The sequence below is a fragment of the Prionailurus bengalensis genome, chromosome E4 (genome assembly GCF_016509475.1).
Source record: "Prionailurus bengalensis isolate Pbe53 chromosome E4, Fcat_Pben_1.1_paternal_pri, whole genome shotgun sequence".
Lineage (NCBI taxonomy): Eukaryota > Metazoa > Chordata > Mammalia > Carnivora > Felidae > Prionailurus > Prionailurus bengalensis.
In genome coordinates, this window is record NC_057360.1 from 68780356 (window position 1) to 68795717 (window position 15362).

At 57.4% G+C, this 15362-nt stretch overlaps 3 protein-coding genes across 6 annotated transcripts; 2 read left to right on the forward strand and 1 right to left on the reverse strand.

The window, feature by feature from the left end:
* Positions 1-67: 67 nt before the first annotated feature.
* JTB (jumping translocation breakpoint) lies at positions 68-3258 on the forward strand. Of its 2 annotated transcripts, XM_043568518.1 has the most exons (6): positions 68-803; positions 892-1090; positions 1265-1302; positions 1499-1581; positions 2272-2351; positions 2734-3258. In XM_043568518.1, exons 2-6 carry the CDS (start codon positions 1008-1010, stop codon positions 2888-2890), a joined length of 441 nt encoding a protein of 146 aa, XP_043424453.1. In that variant the 5' UTR covers positions 68-803; positions 892-1007; the 3' UTR covers positions 2891-3258. The 2 variants fall into 2 exon arrangements, with proteins under 2 accessions (XP_043424453.1, XP_043424452.1); XM_043568517.1 differs by having other exon boundaries at positions 679-1090.
* On the reverse strand, positions 3172-7353 carry CREB3L4 (cAMP responsive element binding protein 3 like 4). 2 transcript variants are annotated; one of them, XM_043568514.1, is made up of 10 exons: positions 7237-7353; positions 6975-7149; positions 6495-6744; positions 6220-6338; positions 4701-4793; positions 4464-4570; positions 4276-4344; positions 4011-4095; positions 3738-3834; positions 3172-3614 (listed from the first exon to the last, which is right to left on the reverse strand). In XM_043568514.1, exons 2-10 carry the CDS (start codon positions 7146-7148, stop codon positions 3421-3423), a joined length of 1188 nt encoding a protein of 395 aa, XP_043424449.1. In that variant the 5' UTR covers position 7149; positions 7237-7353; the 3' UTR covers positions 3172-3420. The 2 variants fall into 2 exon arrangements, with proteins under 2 accessions (XP_043424449.1, XP_043424448.1); XM_043568513.1 differs by having other exon boundaries at positions 4701-4877.
* Positions 7354-11313: 3960 nt separating this feature from the next.
* On the forward strand, positions 11314-15012 carry SLC39A1 (solute carrier family 39 member 1). Of its 2 annotated transcripts, none has more exons than XM_043568521.1 (4): positions 11314-11391; positions 11937-12155; positions 12322-12452; positions 13539-15012. In XM_043568521.1, the coding sequence occupies exons 2-4, from the start codon at positions 11969-11971 to the stop codon at positions 14190-14192; spliced, it is 972 nt and encodes a 323-aa protein (XP_043424456.1). In that variant the 5' UTR covers positions 11314-11391; positions 11937-11968; the 3' UTR covers positions 14193-15012. The 2 variants fall into 2 exon arrangements, with proteins under 2 accessions (XP_043424456.1, XP_043424455.1); XM_043568520.1 differs by having other exon boundaries at positions 11333-11697.
* The last annotated feature ends 350 nt before the right edge of the window (positions 15013-15362 follow it).

Genomic DNA, 15362 nt, shown 5'->3' on the forward strand with positions numbered 1-15362 from the left:
GCATTTCTGTTCTACAGCGAATGCCGAGAGGGTCCTAAAGTCCCGACTCCTCTCTGCGACTTACAATGTCCTCCCCGCACGAATGACGATCCCATCAGGCGGCAGCCATCAGGCGGCAGCCGGGCGAGCTAGGACCCGAGGAGCTCGTTCAAAGCACCAACGCGGGGCGGGGTTGTTGTAAATTAACACGCGATGGGGCTGTAAACTGAGGCCGCACGTCGGGCGCAGAGATTATTAAAAACAACTTAAAAAGTAATTAACACGCGCGAAGGCGACATAATTGATCGGTGCACCGTGGGTCTTGGGAGGAGAAAGTGGAGTGTCGCCTCCCTCCCGGGGCCACCGGGGCAGGACGGGTGTCAAGCGGTAGCTAGAGGGTGAATCCCAGGCTTTTCCGAGGCGGCGAAGTCCCGGCAGGACGACGCGTTGTTCCTCCCGTGGCGCTGCTCCCCAGCCCAGAAGGGGCCACCAGGCGACAGCCCGGGAGCCACGAACCGAGAAGCCAGACGAGCCTCGCCAGCAGGACCGTCAGGCCGCGGCGCGCCGAGCTCGACGCTGGAAGCCCGAGTCGCACGGAGCGGAGACTGAGGGCCACCTGCCCAGACGACGAGTCCCGGCGGCCACGACCCGCGCGCCTGCGCCGACCGGAAGAGCCGCTGGAGCCCTCCGCGGTCCCGGCATCCCCCGCGGTCCCGGCATCCTCCGCGGGGCAAGATGGCCGCGGCAGGGACGGCCCCGGAGGTGACGGGGTGCTAGGCCGTACGTCCCTCGGCCTCTCCCGAGGGCCGAGCGGGTCCGAAGAAGTGAGCTCACGGCCCAGCCCCGCAAATGCGTGTCGGCTTTTCTTGCCGTGGCCATGGGGACGTCCCAATAAAGCCTTTGCCCTGACAGGCAATTCCGGCACCTCTCAGCCCTGATCTGGAACCTCCCGAGGGCTGCAGTGTCAGCGCTCCGACGGGGCGCGAGGCCAGTCCCTCCGTCCCCACAGGCGCGACCCCGAGCACCCCATGCCTACAGGCGCAGGGAGGCGTGGCCTCCCCCAGGGCAGCCACCTGTGCTGGTTGCTCTGCGCTTTCACCTTGAAGCTCTGGTAAGGAGAGGCTGAGGGCTGGGAAGTGGAGGGGGCCGGAGGATCGCCTCGTCCACGCCCCTGGGGGGACGGAGTCCGGGAGCAGGCTCCGCGGAGGGCGGGAGTTCCCTGTTTGCCGGCTTCTGACTCTTGCCTCCCCACCCCCACCCTTCCTCCCTCCCTGTCGTTGAGCAGCCAAGCCGAGGCTCCGGTGCGGGCGGAGAAGCTGTCAGGTGGGTGCTGGTGTGGTAACCCGACATCCCCATAGTTCTGTTTTCTTTTGACGTCCTCCCCTTACCGGGAGCACAGGTGGGAAGGGGTGGCGCCACGCGAAATGCAGGCTTTTAGCTGTGCTGGGAAGTCGGATGGGCGGAACCTTTGGGGGAAATACCTTCTGGGTCTGGGGCTGGCATTTCTCTCCCCTTTTAGTGAGCACCTCAAATTTGCCGTGCTGGCTGGTGGAAGAGTTTGTGGTGGCAGAAGAATGTGCTCCGTGCTCTAATTTCCAGGCTGTGAGTATCTGTTGTCCCGTTTTTGTCATATCTAGTCCCTCTCGGTTTTACGAAATGTGACTTTGCGTCGTCTTTGTGTTCTTGCAGTTTCAGTGTATGTCCACATTGGAACTTGTTTCCCCCCTTAAAATGTGCCCTTTCCTTTCTAAGTCAATGGCAACATTCACCTAATAGTCCTATTCATAAAGAAATTCATAAAGAATTTCATAAAGAAATTCATAAAGAAATATGAATATTTAGTCCTATTCATATAGTCCTATTCATAAAGTCCTATTCATAAAGAAATTCATAAAGAATTTCATAAAGAAATTCATAAAGAAATCATAAAGAAAAGAAAAGAAAAGAAAAGAAAAGAAAAGAAAAAGAAGAAATCTCGATGCCCAACTTGGGGCTGGAACTCACAACCCTGAGATCAAGAATCGCAGGGTCCACCCACTGAGCCAGCCGGGTGCCCCAGTCATGATCATTTTTAATCCAGCAGGCTCCGGAACCTGCCCCTGAGGTGTTCTTTTTAATGCGTTTCTCATGCCTCCGGCACATCCAGCATCCCCATCAGAACCCTTGTTGGTTCTCTGTTGACCACCAGCTTGGAGCCATACCAGTTGGGGACCTGCCCCTTCTGAGTGACACTCCTCATGCTTTTGCTGCTGCCCTTTCGTGACCTGTTCTTTGGTCCTTTTCTCCTGACAGAAGACCACTCCTGAGTGTGGTTCCACAGGGTACGTGGAGAAAATCACATGCAGCTCATCCAAGAGAAATGAGTTGAAAAGGCAAGTACCGTTTCTCTTCTTGAAACCTAGGTCAGCTCCTTTGCTCCTGTGATTTTAGGTAGTTCACCCAGGTCTTTCTGTCCCTCTGGAGGTAGCCTCGCATATTGGAAGGGGGGCAAAGTATGTGAACCCAAGTCCCAGTTCTGTTTCTGGATCACTGGTCCTATTGTGCGGGTTAATGCCAGCTCTGTTCATGACCACACCAGAAAGAAGCTGGATGATATATTTGAGTGGGATTTGTGTGTGGTGAACACGTTAGAAGGCTTCCAGTAGCTTTCTCTTTTCCCGCCAGATGTGTCTTGGTGGGGCTTCAGTAGAAGGGCGATGAGAGGGAGAGGTTGTCCAGCGTTCCCTGGGAATAACTGTTTCTTCCTGCTCTTAGCTGCCGCTCAGCTCTGATGGAGCAGCACTTATTCTGGAAATTTGAAGGGGCTGTCGTGGGTGTGGCCTTAGTCTTCGCTTGCCTTGTCATCGTTCGTCAGCGACAGCTGGACAGAAAAGCTCTGGAAAAGGTCCGGAAGCAAATCGAGTCCATATAGTGACCTTCTGCCCTTTGACAGGGGTCTTTAGGGACCCTGCCTCAGACAGAGACTTGTGCCCCTCATTCTGGGAGACTGGTGGTGGCGCCCCTTTCTGCGTTTCCTGTCTAGATCATTAACCAGCAAAGTAAGTAGAATGGTTCCCTTCCCTACTGTAATTTGGTTTGGGACCGGAAGTCATGGCAGCAGGCAGGGAAACGGTGGCAGCTTTACGCCCCAGGTTACCGACTACCTATCTTCTCCTCCTGCTACTTATTTAAAACTTTCAGGATACAATTTCGGCAAAAGAGTTTATTTCTCAGCCAAAACCTCTGTTTCCCCTCAACCCTAACCCCAAAGAAGAAATAAAGTTGCAGATGTACGAAGTATTTGAAATGCCTCATGTAGCCTGTGCCTCAGGGTACAGACATTTAGGACGTCCAGAAATGATTCAGACCCCTGCAGCCAAAGAATTCTGAATGGGAAACCCAGGGGGAACAAGAGCCACGAGGGATCCTGGATTCCTTCTTGTGGCCGGGAAGCAGGTGGGTTCACATCTCTTCTGCATGCAGCACAGCTCCTGTGTGCCCATTGGAGCCTGTCTCCCCTCCCATCTTCTCAAGCAGTGTCCTTGTTGAGCCATTTTCACCCTTGGCCTTAAGTGGCCCCCCCGGTCTGGACTCTACTACTGTGGTCTCCAAACCTTCTGTCATGTCCTTGTGACTTAGGATATTTCTGGAAACCACTGTGGGTGGAGGAAGAAGGGCAGTAATAGAGTGTTCCCTTTGGTGGGGGATCCTAGAGGACAGGACTTCCCTCCCCCATCTTGACTACCCTGAAAAACAGCTCCCCCCTGCCCTTGCCTCACCTCCATGAGGCTGGTAATCCTCAGGCCCAGCTTCCCGGAGACCCTGAAAGGGGCTGACACTGGGCAGGATGATTAGAGCCAGGGAAAAAAGAAGGATCTGGAGAAAACAAAAGGTCCTTTGGGCTGTGGGGACTAAAGGCAGGGAGCCAAGGGCAGAATGAATAGAGAGCGGTTGGAGTCATCAGGGATGGGAAGGCGGGTGTGGTCAGGGCTGGGGGTGTCGGGATGGAGGCAAAAGATGGTGGACGTCGGGGGGTCGGGCAGCAGACTGACCACGACACAAGTGCTGGTCTGGGCAGCTTTGTCGGAGGTCCGGGCAGCCAGCAGCTGCAGCTGGCGGAGCTGAGCTACCAGGGAGCTGGGGAGGCAGAGTGGAGAGTCAGGGCTCCGGCACCAGCACCGGAAGTCAGGGCGCAAGAACGGTAGCCCTAACACCAACCCCCTCCTGTCTACCTGCCCCCCCCCCCCCGGGGGGAGCTCCCCCCAACCCCTACCTGGGCCCGCCCTCCCCAGAGGAGCAGGTTATGTATGCACTTACACGTTGCACCTCTCCAGCTCCTGGACTTTTTTCTGCAGTTCCTGGTTCTGTGCAGAGCAGGCAGCGGCCCTAGGGTGTGTGGACAGGTGGGATAAAGCTCTGCAATCCTGTGGGCCCTGGCCTGCCTGCCCTGGTAAGGAGGCCCACACAGGGCCCACGGAGAGCTGGACACCGACGTCCAGACGTACCTGCTCTCTAGCCCATCGATGTACTCTTTCTTCCGCTGCCGACTGTCCTGAGCTGACTGCTTGTTCCGGATCTTCCTCCTGACCTTCTTGAGGACCCTCTCCTCTGCCTGGGGGCCCGTGGGTGTCAGTCCTGGGCCCTTAACCTCCCTCACCGCCCCACTAGCCTCTGTGGTCCTGGCTCTTCAGAGGCCAGGATGGGGCTGCTGTGTTGGGATACCCTTTGGGGAAGCATGTTACCTTGGTGAGGGGCAGGTGTGCGGGCAGGGAAACCCCTTCCTGCCCCAGCAGACGCTTCTCCTCTTCTGTCAGGAACAAGGTCTGACAGGGCAGCTGGTGGAGAACAGGAGAGGGTGAGCGGACAGTGGGGGAGGGTCCTGTCTTTCCCATCACACAAGGCTGCTCCCTGCGTGCCTTCTGGAGAGGAATACGTAACCGTGAAGTGAGGAGGGGCGAAGGGGCCTTAATTCAGACGGGCTGTGTCTGGGGCCTCCTGGGGCTGAGAAGGGAGAGGAGAGGGGTTGTGATATGTCCTTTGCCCCCAGGCTTAGGACTTCAGGACTCTGAGCAAGCTAGGGAGGGCTGGTTCTGGTCCCCAAACCTTCAGGATATCTGAAGAAGGCAGGCAGCAACTCACTAAGGTAAGGTTTGCTTAGAATGGTTCGCTTTTGCCGTTAACTTCCATCTGGCAGAGTGCGATGTCCAGTCAAGGTCAACCACCGGGAGCTCCCTGGGGCAGTGGCCCATTTTCCCCCAGGGTCTGAGCCCCACTTTCTAGATGGAAGCTCTGTCCCCTGTCAAAGAACTCCCCAGGGGCCACCAGACTGAACAACTTCTCCTAACACAGTCTGTGGGGAGGTAGGGGGCATCTGGTTAGCCTGAGCCTGCCGACAGAGTAACCCGCAGTTCTGGTACTCCTTGAAAGATTTATGCTTCACTTTGACTTAAGAGGAATTTGATTTTGCTTTTGACTCCTGATGATCTTTGGCTTTTAGCCAAACCATTTTTTGTCTTTCTGCCTTTTCCTGATTGTCCCTTCCTGCTCCCCTGAAGCCACAAACTCCCCAGTGTTTTGATGCGAATGCAAGCTTAGAAGCATCGGACTTCCTAAGGTCCCTCACCCCGATTCGGAAATGTTTGGTGTGGATTCTGGTGCCAGCTTCGGCCAGGCTTGCAGGGAGGCCAGAACCCTTTGCCCACGTTTTGCACACAAGCAGCTCTGTCGTCAGACAGTGACTGAGCAAGACCCCTTCCTCGCCCCCCACTGCAGGAACCAGTCTAGCCAGCCTGAGGGAGGCAGCTGACTGTTGCCCACTGTGCTGTGGCCCTGGGCTGTGGGTGTGGCCGCATGGCGCTTCCAGTGGGAACAGGTCACTTGCTGCCCCACACCCTGTGCCAGTCACCAGCTGGGATCCCAGGCAGCCTGCCCCCTCCATGTCCAGACCCAAGGCTGAAACAATGGCCATGCTGAGCGAAGTGCACATAAGTTCTGGCCTTTCTCCCGGACCCTGTCTCCGGTCTCCCTCACCCCACTTTCTCCTTAACCGAGTCATCGCCACCTTACCCCCAAGGGCTTCTGTCTCCCTTGCCCTTTTCTGCACTTAGAATCACCCATGCCTCCCTGGTCTTCAGGCCCAATGCCACAAAAACTGGGACAAAGAGATTAGCATCAGTTTCCCCCTCCCGCAGCCTCCTTCCCCATCTGTGTGGGTGCCTGTCTTTGTATCTAGGAGTACTGGATCTGGCTGGCCAAACTCACCAGGGTCGCAGGAGGCACTGGGTTTACAGTGCCTGCTCCGGGCAGGGTGTCGTGAGCATCACAGGGCAGCTCGCAGACCACGCAGGCATCAGGCACCGTCAGCTGTGGGCTACGCTGACCTGAGGGAGACACAGGTGGCTAGGAGTAAAGGAGACGAAGGGCACACCCCCATGGCAGCAGGGCCTGGCTGGAGGCACAGGCTGGGAAAACCCCTCGCCCCAGGACTAGGGCTGGGCCTGAAAGGCCACTGTCCCCCTTCCACCAGGAACACTGACCTGGCTGGAGAGAGATGAACCCTACAGCTGGCCCAGCTTCCCCCTGCGTCCTCTCCAGGGCCCCTGCCTCGTAGACCACCTCATAGAGAGCAGGGGGACTGGGTGCTTGAGGGGCGGGAGGCCTGTCTGGACGGCCAGGGTCCTCAGATGGATGGCCACTGTCGCTGCTAGCAGAGGCTCCTGAGCAGTACACTTCATTGGGGTCAATGAAAAGTTTCAGGAAGTCTTCAGGCTCACTGTCTCGAAGGCCCTGCAGTACCAGAGGGAGTCTATGTGTACAGAGAATTCCAGAGTGCTATGGGACGTCAAACCTGCATCTGGCCTCTTCAGTCCCTTGTGTCCTTGGACATGGGGATGGTTACAGATCACATGTCCTTTAGGGGCTTGGCCTTCAGACGTCTCCAAGTGGAGGCTGAAGCCTGAAGGGCCCCTCATCACAGCTGCGCCTCCGCCCACCCCACCGGCGTCTCTCCCACTCACACAGCCACGGCCCCCACTGGGCTCCCAGCCTCGCAGCCCCTGTTCTTGGAGCTTCGTCCCCGGGGCCTCCGGAGGTGGGCCGTGCAGTCCCGGCTCCGGGAAGGTCCCTGTTGAGAAAACATCTTCTGGGGACTCCAGCCACGCATCCAGCAGGTCGGGGGTTCGGAAATCCATTCTGCAGAGAGAGCGGGACCAGGGTGAGGGCGCCCTCCCCCCAGCTCCTGGGTTCCCCGCTCCTCCTTCCACCCTCTCCCTGCCTCACCTGCCCCCGGGGATCTCGCCTCCGGCGGCCCGACGTCTGGCTCAGATGAACGGCCCACCTCAGTGTTACCTGTTCCCAGAGGCCCGGCCCGCCGGCCGCCCGAAAGGCCACCACCGCGCTTCTTTCCTCCAGGATCTCGCATCCTGGACCAGCCCAGCCAAGCCCCGCCCCCGGCCTGACCCCGGACACTGCAGAGTGGCTGGCGCCTGGCCAGGGGCCACGGCGGGCCCGCGTCTTCGAGCTGGGGGCCGGGAGGCTAGGCGTCCGCAAACCGGCCTTGAGCAAGACACAGACGGCCTCGCCCTTCGGGCCCCAGTTTCTGCCAGCGACAGCGAGTCTTCCTGAGGGTTTGGACGGGCTCCTCAGGGAAGGACGGCGATGGCTGTGACCGGAGCACACCAAGTGCCAGCTCTCCGGCCGTGAGTTGCGTAAGACGAGAGCCCGGCAGGGTGAAGACCAGACACTGTGGGAAGGCCGCAACCCGACGGCCCGAGTCTCGCCAAGGGTTCCCCTCCCCCGCTCCGAGGCGCTCTTTCCACTCTGGACTCTGATGGGACGCCAGAGGTTTGAAGGGCAGGGTATCGAGCCAATGGGAGCGCCGACTCGAGGCAGGCTGCTCCCCGGGTGGCCAGAGGGCTGCCGAGGGGGCGGGGCACCGCGGAGGCGGGAGGGAGGCCGCGGGCGGGGCCGGGGCCGGGGCCGGGAAGCAGGGCGGTTCCGGGGCCGCGGCGGGAGCGGCTGCCTGGCTCCCGGGCCCAGGTTCCGAGCCGGGCGACGGGGAACGACCTGTTGGCCCAAGTAGGAGCTCTGAGCGCGCGGAGAGTGGCGCAAATCCCGTCTGCGCGCCGGGCTGCTGAAAAAGAATAGCGGCTGCACACGCATACTCGTTGGACTGTGGGCCAACGGAGGGTATAATTACCAACAGCATTCGTATAGTTTACAAAATGTTTTCATAAACGCTGTTCTCGCATTTAATCCACAACAGCCCCGAAGGAGACAGGGCAGGTAACCTTTCCCTAACTTCACCGACGAAGAGACAGAGATCCATGATTGCAACGTAGCAATACCGAAGCTCAGGATTGTTGGCCTCGTGACTGAAGGGCCAGGAATTCATTTCAAATTTAGCAATGGAGCTACAATGGAGCTACAGCTATGATTTTTGTCTGCCTGCATCCCCAGTAGTGCTTCGGAAAAAGGGTAGCTCCCTGAGAAAAGCAGGACAGTTTGGGGTGTGGATCCAGATCTCAAACTGATATTTCTCATGAAAATTGGAATGTGCTGAGGGTAAAAACAGGAGCAGGATCCATAGTTATCGAGTACCTATTAGACGGTCAGGCGTTTCCATATCACTCAGAATTCTCATAGCAAGTCATAGCTGGAAGAGAGAAGTTACTTTCTCGAGGTTACTCTGTAAGTAGGACCAAGGTTTGGACGCCTGAACCCATGTTCTTTGTACTCGCTTGTTTGCACTTTCTCAGATTTCCTGCCCATCTTCCTGCATCCTGCTCAAGTCGTCAGGAGAAAAAGCAGGCTTCCTGGACTGATGCAGAGCTCTAAGGAGAGCAGAGCTTCCCCTGCCTGGATCTTTCCTAGAGCAAGGAAGGTTTCAAAGGGCTTCCTACAGGTTGCATGTGGAGAGATGATTAAGTGGAAAATACAGTCAGCTTTCATTAATGTCAGAACTGGGAAGAAACTCTGGCATCGTCGGCGAGTCTAATTTCCCTCTTTCACCTACTTTATTGTGTTCCTGAGACGAAAAATGACTTGCTTAAGATCACACATCAAATTAAAGTAAAGGGGCACCTGGTTGGTTCAGTCAATGGAGCCTGAGACTCTTGACCTCAGAGTTGTGAGTTCAAGCTCCACTTTGGATGTACGGCTTACTTTAAAAAGAAAAAACAGAGGCGCCTGGGTGGCTCAGTCGGTTGAGCCTCGGACTTGGCTCAGGTCATGATCTCCCGGTTTGAGAGTTTGAGCCCCGCCCTGAGTCGGGCTCTGTGCTGACAGCTCAGAGCCTGGAGCCTGCTTTGGATTCTGTCTCTCTCTCTGCTCCTCCCCCACTCATACTCTGTCTCTCTCTCTCTCTCATGCTCTCTCAAAAATAAATAAACATTGGGGCGCCTGGGTGGCAGTCAGTTGGGCAACCAACTTCACTCAGGTCATGATCTCACAGATGGTGAGTTCGAGCCCCGCATCGGGCTCTGTGCTGACAGCTCAGAGCCCGGAGCCTGCTTCGGATTCTGTGTCTCCCTCTCTCTGCCCCTGCCCCACTCACGTTCTCTCTCTCCTCTCTCTCTCTCTCTCTCTCTCTCTCCTTCAAGAGTAAATAAACATTAAAAAAAAGAAAAATAAACAAACATAAAAAAAAGGAAAAACTTTTTTTTAAGTTGATTTATTTTTGAGAGAGGGCAAGTTGGGGAGGGGCAGAGAAAGAGGGAGGGAGAGAGAGAATCCTAAGCAGGCCCTGGCACTGTTAGCACAGAGCCTAAGGAGGGGCTCCATCTCAGGACCGTGAAATCATGACCTGAGCCAAGATCAAGAGTCAGATAGTCAACTGACTGAGCCCCCCCCAGGTGCCCCTAAAAGTGGTTTTACTAAAGCACACAGACAGGACCCATGGGCAGAAAGAGCTGCACTGGGGTTGTGATGGGTGACTGTGACTGATTATATACCTTCAGGTTGGGAGGGGGTTAGGATCAAAGTGAGTCTGAGGAATTTTGGAAGCAAGGTTCCCAGGACCTTGAAGCCTAGCTGTTGTTAGGAAAAGGTCGTTTATTACCATTTGGCCAGTCACGAGCCCCTTCAGTGTGTATCAGTGGGCCATACGCTTAAAGGATGATTGTTAACAGGTATCTTGGGGGGTAGAGGTAAAGTAAGTTTCCAAAGGAGTTTTTATATGTTAAAGTAGACTTACAGGATCCTGGGGGTGAGGATAATGTTAAGCTAAGGTTGCCTTTTGCTCTGAGCAAAGTGTCATCATTGAGGCAGCTGAATTCCTAGAGGAAGGTCGTTTGTCAGTGGGTTGTAGGCAGAAAGAGAATTTAATTTGTGTGTGTGTGTTTCCTACATCACTTTGTATCCTACCCTCCCATGAGGTTAGAAGAGCATTCTGATAGCACAGGGGTTGTGGGCCAAGAGGATCCAGGCTGAGTAAACAATGAGGGTTCTAAGTTGAAAATAACTCTGGTGCATTCAAGAAACAGAAAACAGAAGGGAGGCCAGTAGGGCTGGGGGCAGAGGAGTTCAAGGTGAGTTCAGGAAGAAGCCAACCAGATGCCTTGAGGCAGGAAAGCAGCTCTCCCCCTCCCATCCCTGAGCTGGGGCCCACCAGGTCTCTACTTGCACAGGGCAGCCAGAAGGCTGCACGAAAGCTCAGGCCACGGATAGTCAAGAAGGGATTCCTTTCAAGAAATGCCCCCCTTTTGGAGGCACCTGGGTGGCTCAGTCAGTTAGGAGTCTGACTCTTGGCGACTCTTGGTTTCCGCTCAGATCTCACGGCTGGCGAGTTGGAGCCTGCGTTGAGCCCATCAGGCTCCACTGACAGCACAGAGCCTGCTTGAGATTCACTCTCTCTCCCTCCCTCTCTCTCTGCTCCTCCCCTGCTCACACACTCGCTCAAAAATAAATAAACTTGAAAAAAAAAAGAAAGAAAGAAATGTCCTTTCTTTGCTATTTCCCTTTTCCAATTCTGCCTCATCTTTCTCCTTTGTCGTGGGTGCACACGAAAGGAGTCGAGCAAGGAAGTCGGTCCAGGGACGGGAACGTTTTCCCTCGGGCGCCGAGGCCTACAGAAGGGTCTTAGAGCCTCCCAGGGGACAGCCCAGATTGTGCCCGAGACCAGGAAGAAGACCTCAGAGTCGCGGGGGTGGGCCCAGGCTCCAGCCTCGCCCGCGGGCGTCCCAGCTTCCGGCCGACCGGGCCCGTCCCACCGCCCCGGGGCGCCCCAGGCCCGCGGCCCCTGGGCCCGCCCGCTCGTCGCCCCGCCCCGCCCCGCCCCCGCCGGCCCCTGATTGCTGCTGGGGCACGTCACTCCGGGTCGGACCCCGCCCCCCTAGTGCTCTCATTGGCCGGAAGCGTCTCGGGGGCGGGTCGCGGCGGGCGGGGCCCGGGTCGCGGCGGAACCGGGCCGATGAGGCCGAGGGGGACCCTGGCGAGGTGAGTGTGCGCCTCGGGCCGTGCGGGCTGGGCCGCCTGGGCGCCCGCCGCGACCCCTTCCACGCCCGGGCCCCGACGGTGGCCGTCTGCCCGCCGCTGCCCGCTTCGGGCGCGGCGCTGGGGGAACGAGAACGCGGAGTGACCCGGCCCCAAACACCCTGCTCAGGTGGCCCACGGAGCTGTCCGCGACACCTCTGCGCAGCCCGACCCCCTTCGCTCCGGCCACTCCTTCCTGCAGGGGGCGCATCCTGCCCTTTCCCGAGAGGACCCAGGCTCCTTGGCTGTCTGGGAGCTCCAGGTGAAAGGGTAATGAGCCGCCCACAAGCCCTCCCGCCTCAGTTTCCCTCTCGCGGGGTCCCTGAACGAGCCACTTGGAGGGGTGAAGTCTGCGGGGAAAGAGGACCGTTCCCGCCACAGGAGCGCATGAGTCGCACTGAGTGGGGAAGGTCGGAAGGTGGCAGGGTGAGGGAGCTCCGCTCTGCTGACCAGCTCTCCCCTTTGCCCCCCTTTAAGTGACCATCGCCCCCTTTGCTCTGTCTGCCTAGGTCTGACAGTCGTTGGAGCAGCCACAGCCACCATGGGGCCCTGGGGAGAGCCAGAGCTCCTGGTGTGGCGTCCGGAGGCGGTGGCCTCGCAGCCCCCAGGGCCCGTGGGGCTGGAGGTGAAAATGGGGGCCCTAGTGTTGCTGCTGGTGCTCACGCTTCTCTGCAGCCTGGTGCCCATCTGCGTGCTGCGCCGTCCGGGGGCTGGCCCTGAAGCCTCAGGTGAGGCCGCCTCCCTGCCGCCTCCCAGGCTGAGGGTAGGGGAAGGCCCTGGGGCTGAGGAGGGTGACCTAAAGGGGGAAAGTGGCAGTGACTATTGCTTGGGTTGGGGCAGGGGGGCTTGAGGGGGTTCGTCGCTCAGTCCTGTCTGTGCTCCACTCCTGCCCAGCCTCCCGCCAAAAAGCCTTGAGCCTCGTAAGCTGCTTCGCAGGAGGTGTCTTTCTGGCCACCTGTCTCCTGGACCTCCTGCCTGACTACCTGGCTGCCATAGATGAGGCCCTGGCGGCCCTGCACGTGACGGTGAGCCCTTGCTGGCTGCATGTGACCTTTCGTGTGTGGGTGTGTTCAATCACATACCTGGAGGAGAGGTGGCTTGTGTGGCTGTCTTCCTGGGGTGCCCCACGACCGTGTGGAAGGCGTTTAGCACGTGGCCATAAGAACTGGGGTTTTCAGTTATGGGGCATAAATTTTCTGTGGTGCACGCCGCCCCATCCCCATGTGACTGTTTTGCACCCTTTGACAGTGAGACGAACCTTCTTACTAGGCATGTGATCTGCTCTGTGAGTTCCTGGGTCCCACCTTCCAAGAATGACCCTCACTCTCACACCCCTTTCCTGAAGGCTGTGATAGAGGGCCTGGGAAGGGAAGGAGGCCTGGAGTTCCCGACCAGAAAGGCCATAGTTCAAAGAAGTAGGACGTGAGGAAGGTCAAGTGCGAGGTGTAGGGAAGTCTCGCAGGAAAAAGAGTTGTGTGGAGGTGCCAGGAAGGCCCCCTGGGCTCTTCCTCTTCCTACAACTGAGGACTGAGGAAGTAACACTGATGTACCTGCTGTGACTGAGTGGCGTGTGGCCCTGTGTGACTATGTGTAAGTCTCAATGGCCCCATGATAGTGTGTGGCTCTGTGTGTGAGCACACGGTGAGGTGGGCGACACCTGATCCCTGTGTGCGTGCACGCGCCTCCGTGTCACCAGGCCGTCCGCATCCATGAGTCTCAGTTGGGGGTGGTTTTGCGCCGCCTCCGCAGGAAACATTTGGCAGTGTCTGGAGACACTACCATTGGGTTGTCAGCTCTGGAAAGGAGGGCTTTGTGCTTGTTCTTGGCATTTAATGGGTACCGGCTCGGGTACAGGACAGCCCCCCAAAATAAGGTACATCCAATCCGAGATTTCAATAGTGCTGAAGCTGAGCCACACGTAGTGCTGTGAGGGACGCCATAATCCGTGTGATTGTGTATCACTCTGTGTCTGCGTCACCAAATGACTATCTTTGTAAATGTGTCTGTGAGGGGCCCTGGGTCTGTAACTGGGACCCCTCTACACCCTGACCGTGAACCCTCTGCCCCATCCCGGCCTGTGCCCTGAGCTCCCTGCCACCCTCTCTCCACAGCTCCAGTTCCCCCTACAAGAGTTCATCCTGGCGATGGGCTTCTTCCTGGTCCTGGTGATGGAGCAGATCACACTGGCTTACAAGGAGCAGTCAGGGCCGCCGCCTCGAGAGGAGACGAGGGCCCTGCTGGGAACAAACGGTGGGCCGCAGCACTGGCACGACGGGCCAGGGCTCCCACAAGCGGGTGGAGCCCCAGCGGCCCCCTCGGCCCTGCGTGCCTGTGTCCTGGTCTTTTCCCTGGCCCTGCACTCCGTGTTCGAGGGGCTGGCGGTGGGGCTGCAGCGAGACCGGGCGCGGGCCATGGAGCTGTGCCTGGCTCTGCTGCTCCACAAGGGCGTCCTGGCCGTGAGCTTGTCCCTGCGGCTGCTGCAGAGCCGTTTGCGGGCGCAGGTGGTAGCTGGCTGTGGGATCCTCTTTGCATGCATGACACCTCTGGGCATTGGGCTGGGTGCAGCCCTGGCAGAGTCGGCTGGGCCACTGCACCAGCTGGCCCAGTCTGTGCTGGAGGGCATGGCAGCTGGCACCTTTCTCTATATCACCTTCCTGGAAATTCTGCCCCAGGAGCTGGCCACTTCTGAACAGAGGATCCTCAAGGTCATTCTGCTCCTCGCAGGCTTTGCCCTGCTAACTGGCCTGCTCTTCATCCAAGTCTAGGGGGCTCCAGGTGCCCTAGACCTTCCTTTCCTCTCCCAGAGTATGAGAATAAGGAGTGGGGAAGGGAGGTACCGAGGATCAAGGGGTTCTCAGAGACAGGGATGGAGTCTTTGGAACTATCTGACCCACGAGAGGGATGTGGTAGACAAGAGCCTGGCCCTAAGGGACAAGAGATAGTTAAGTCACTAAAGACATGATTGAAGGACGTTCATATTGGGGAAGACACTGAATGCTAGAATCTGGGCTCAGACACTGCATACAGGGACAAGCTGACACTGGGAAGGCTGGAGGCAGGTGCCCAGCTGCCGTGGGGTAGAGGTGTAGAGAAGGCACAGCCCAGGGTCGGCTGTCCTGCTGGTTCTAGCCCATTTCAGCCCTCTGTCACTTGGGGGTGGAGTGGACCCCTACTTTTCTTAGCTCCTGCTCTCCTCTTAGTCTCCTGCTTCCCTTCTCCCAGGGGACTAGTGCCAAACGGCCTCTTCCTGCCAGTTTTGGTACCTTCTCTGGCTTCTCTAGTCCTGCTCACCTCTCTATTTTTAAAGTGCCAAAGAAATCTCTTCCCTCTTTCTCAAAAAGCACAGTGATGGCACTGAACAGTGCCCAACACTTCAGCGGAGGGGCCCTGCTTGCCCTTTATTTGGGGGCAGAAATGTTTGCTGAGTTAGGGCTGGGAGAGGGTTGCCAGAGCCACGGCCGCCACCACCACCACTACACCCTAGGAATATTGAACATGGACATGGTACCCCATGCCCAGATGATAAAAACTGAACTGCCAAAACTTTCTTTCTTTCTTTCTTTCTTTTTTTTTTCTATACCAGAGGAGCCCAAGGGGGAAGGGGAAGGCTCACCCTCAGCGTTATTTTTGGGGAGGGAGGGCTGTGGACAGAGCCATATTCTCTAGAATCTATTTTACTAACTGACCTGTTTTGGGACTTGTTACCCAAATAAAAGATGTTTCTATATATTTGTACAGTATCTGACTCATTTGTCTTGGGGAAGGGGTGGGCACGTGGCCAGTCTGAGAGGGCTTGAGTCCCAGATGTTTACAGGGACATTACCCTGCTCTCCCGATTCTCATTCGGGCCTGAAGACCCAAATTTTTCCCCTTTTGTCTCTTCCTTCTTCCCGCCCTGTCTCCACCCCTTCCCTTCCTCCCCTTCCCCTTCCTCC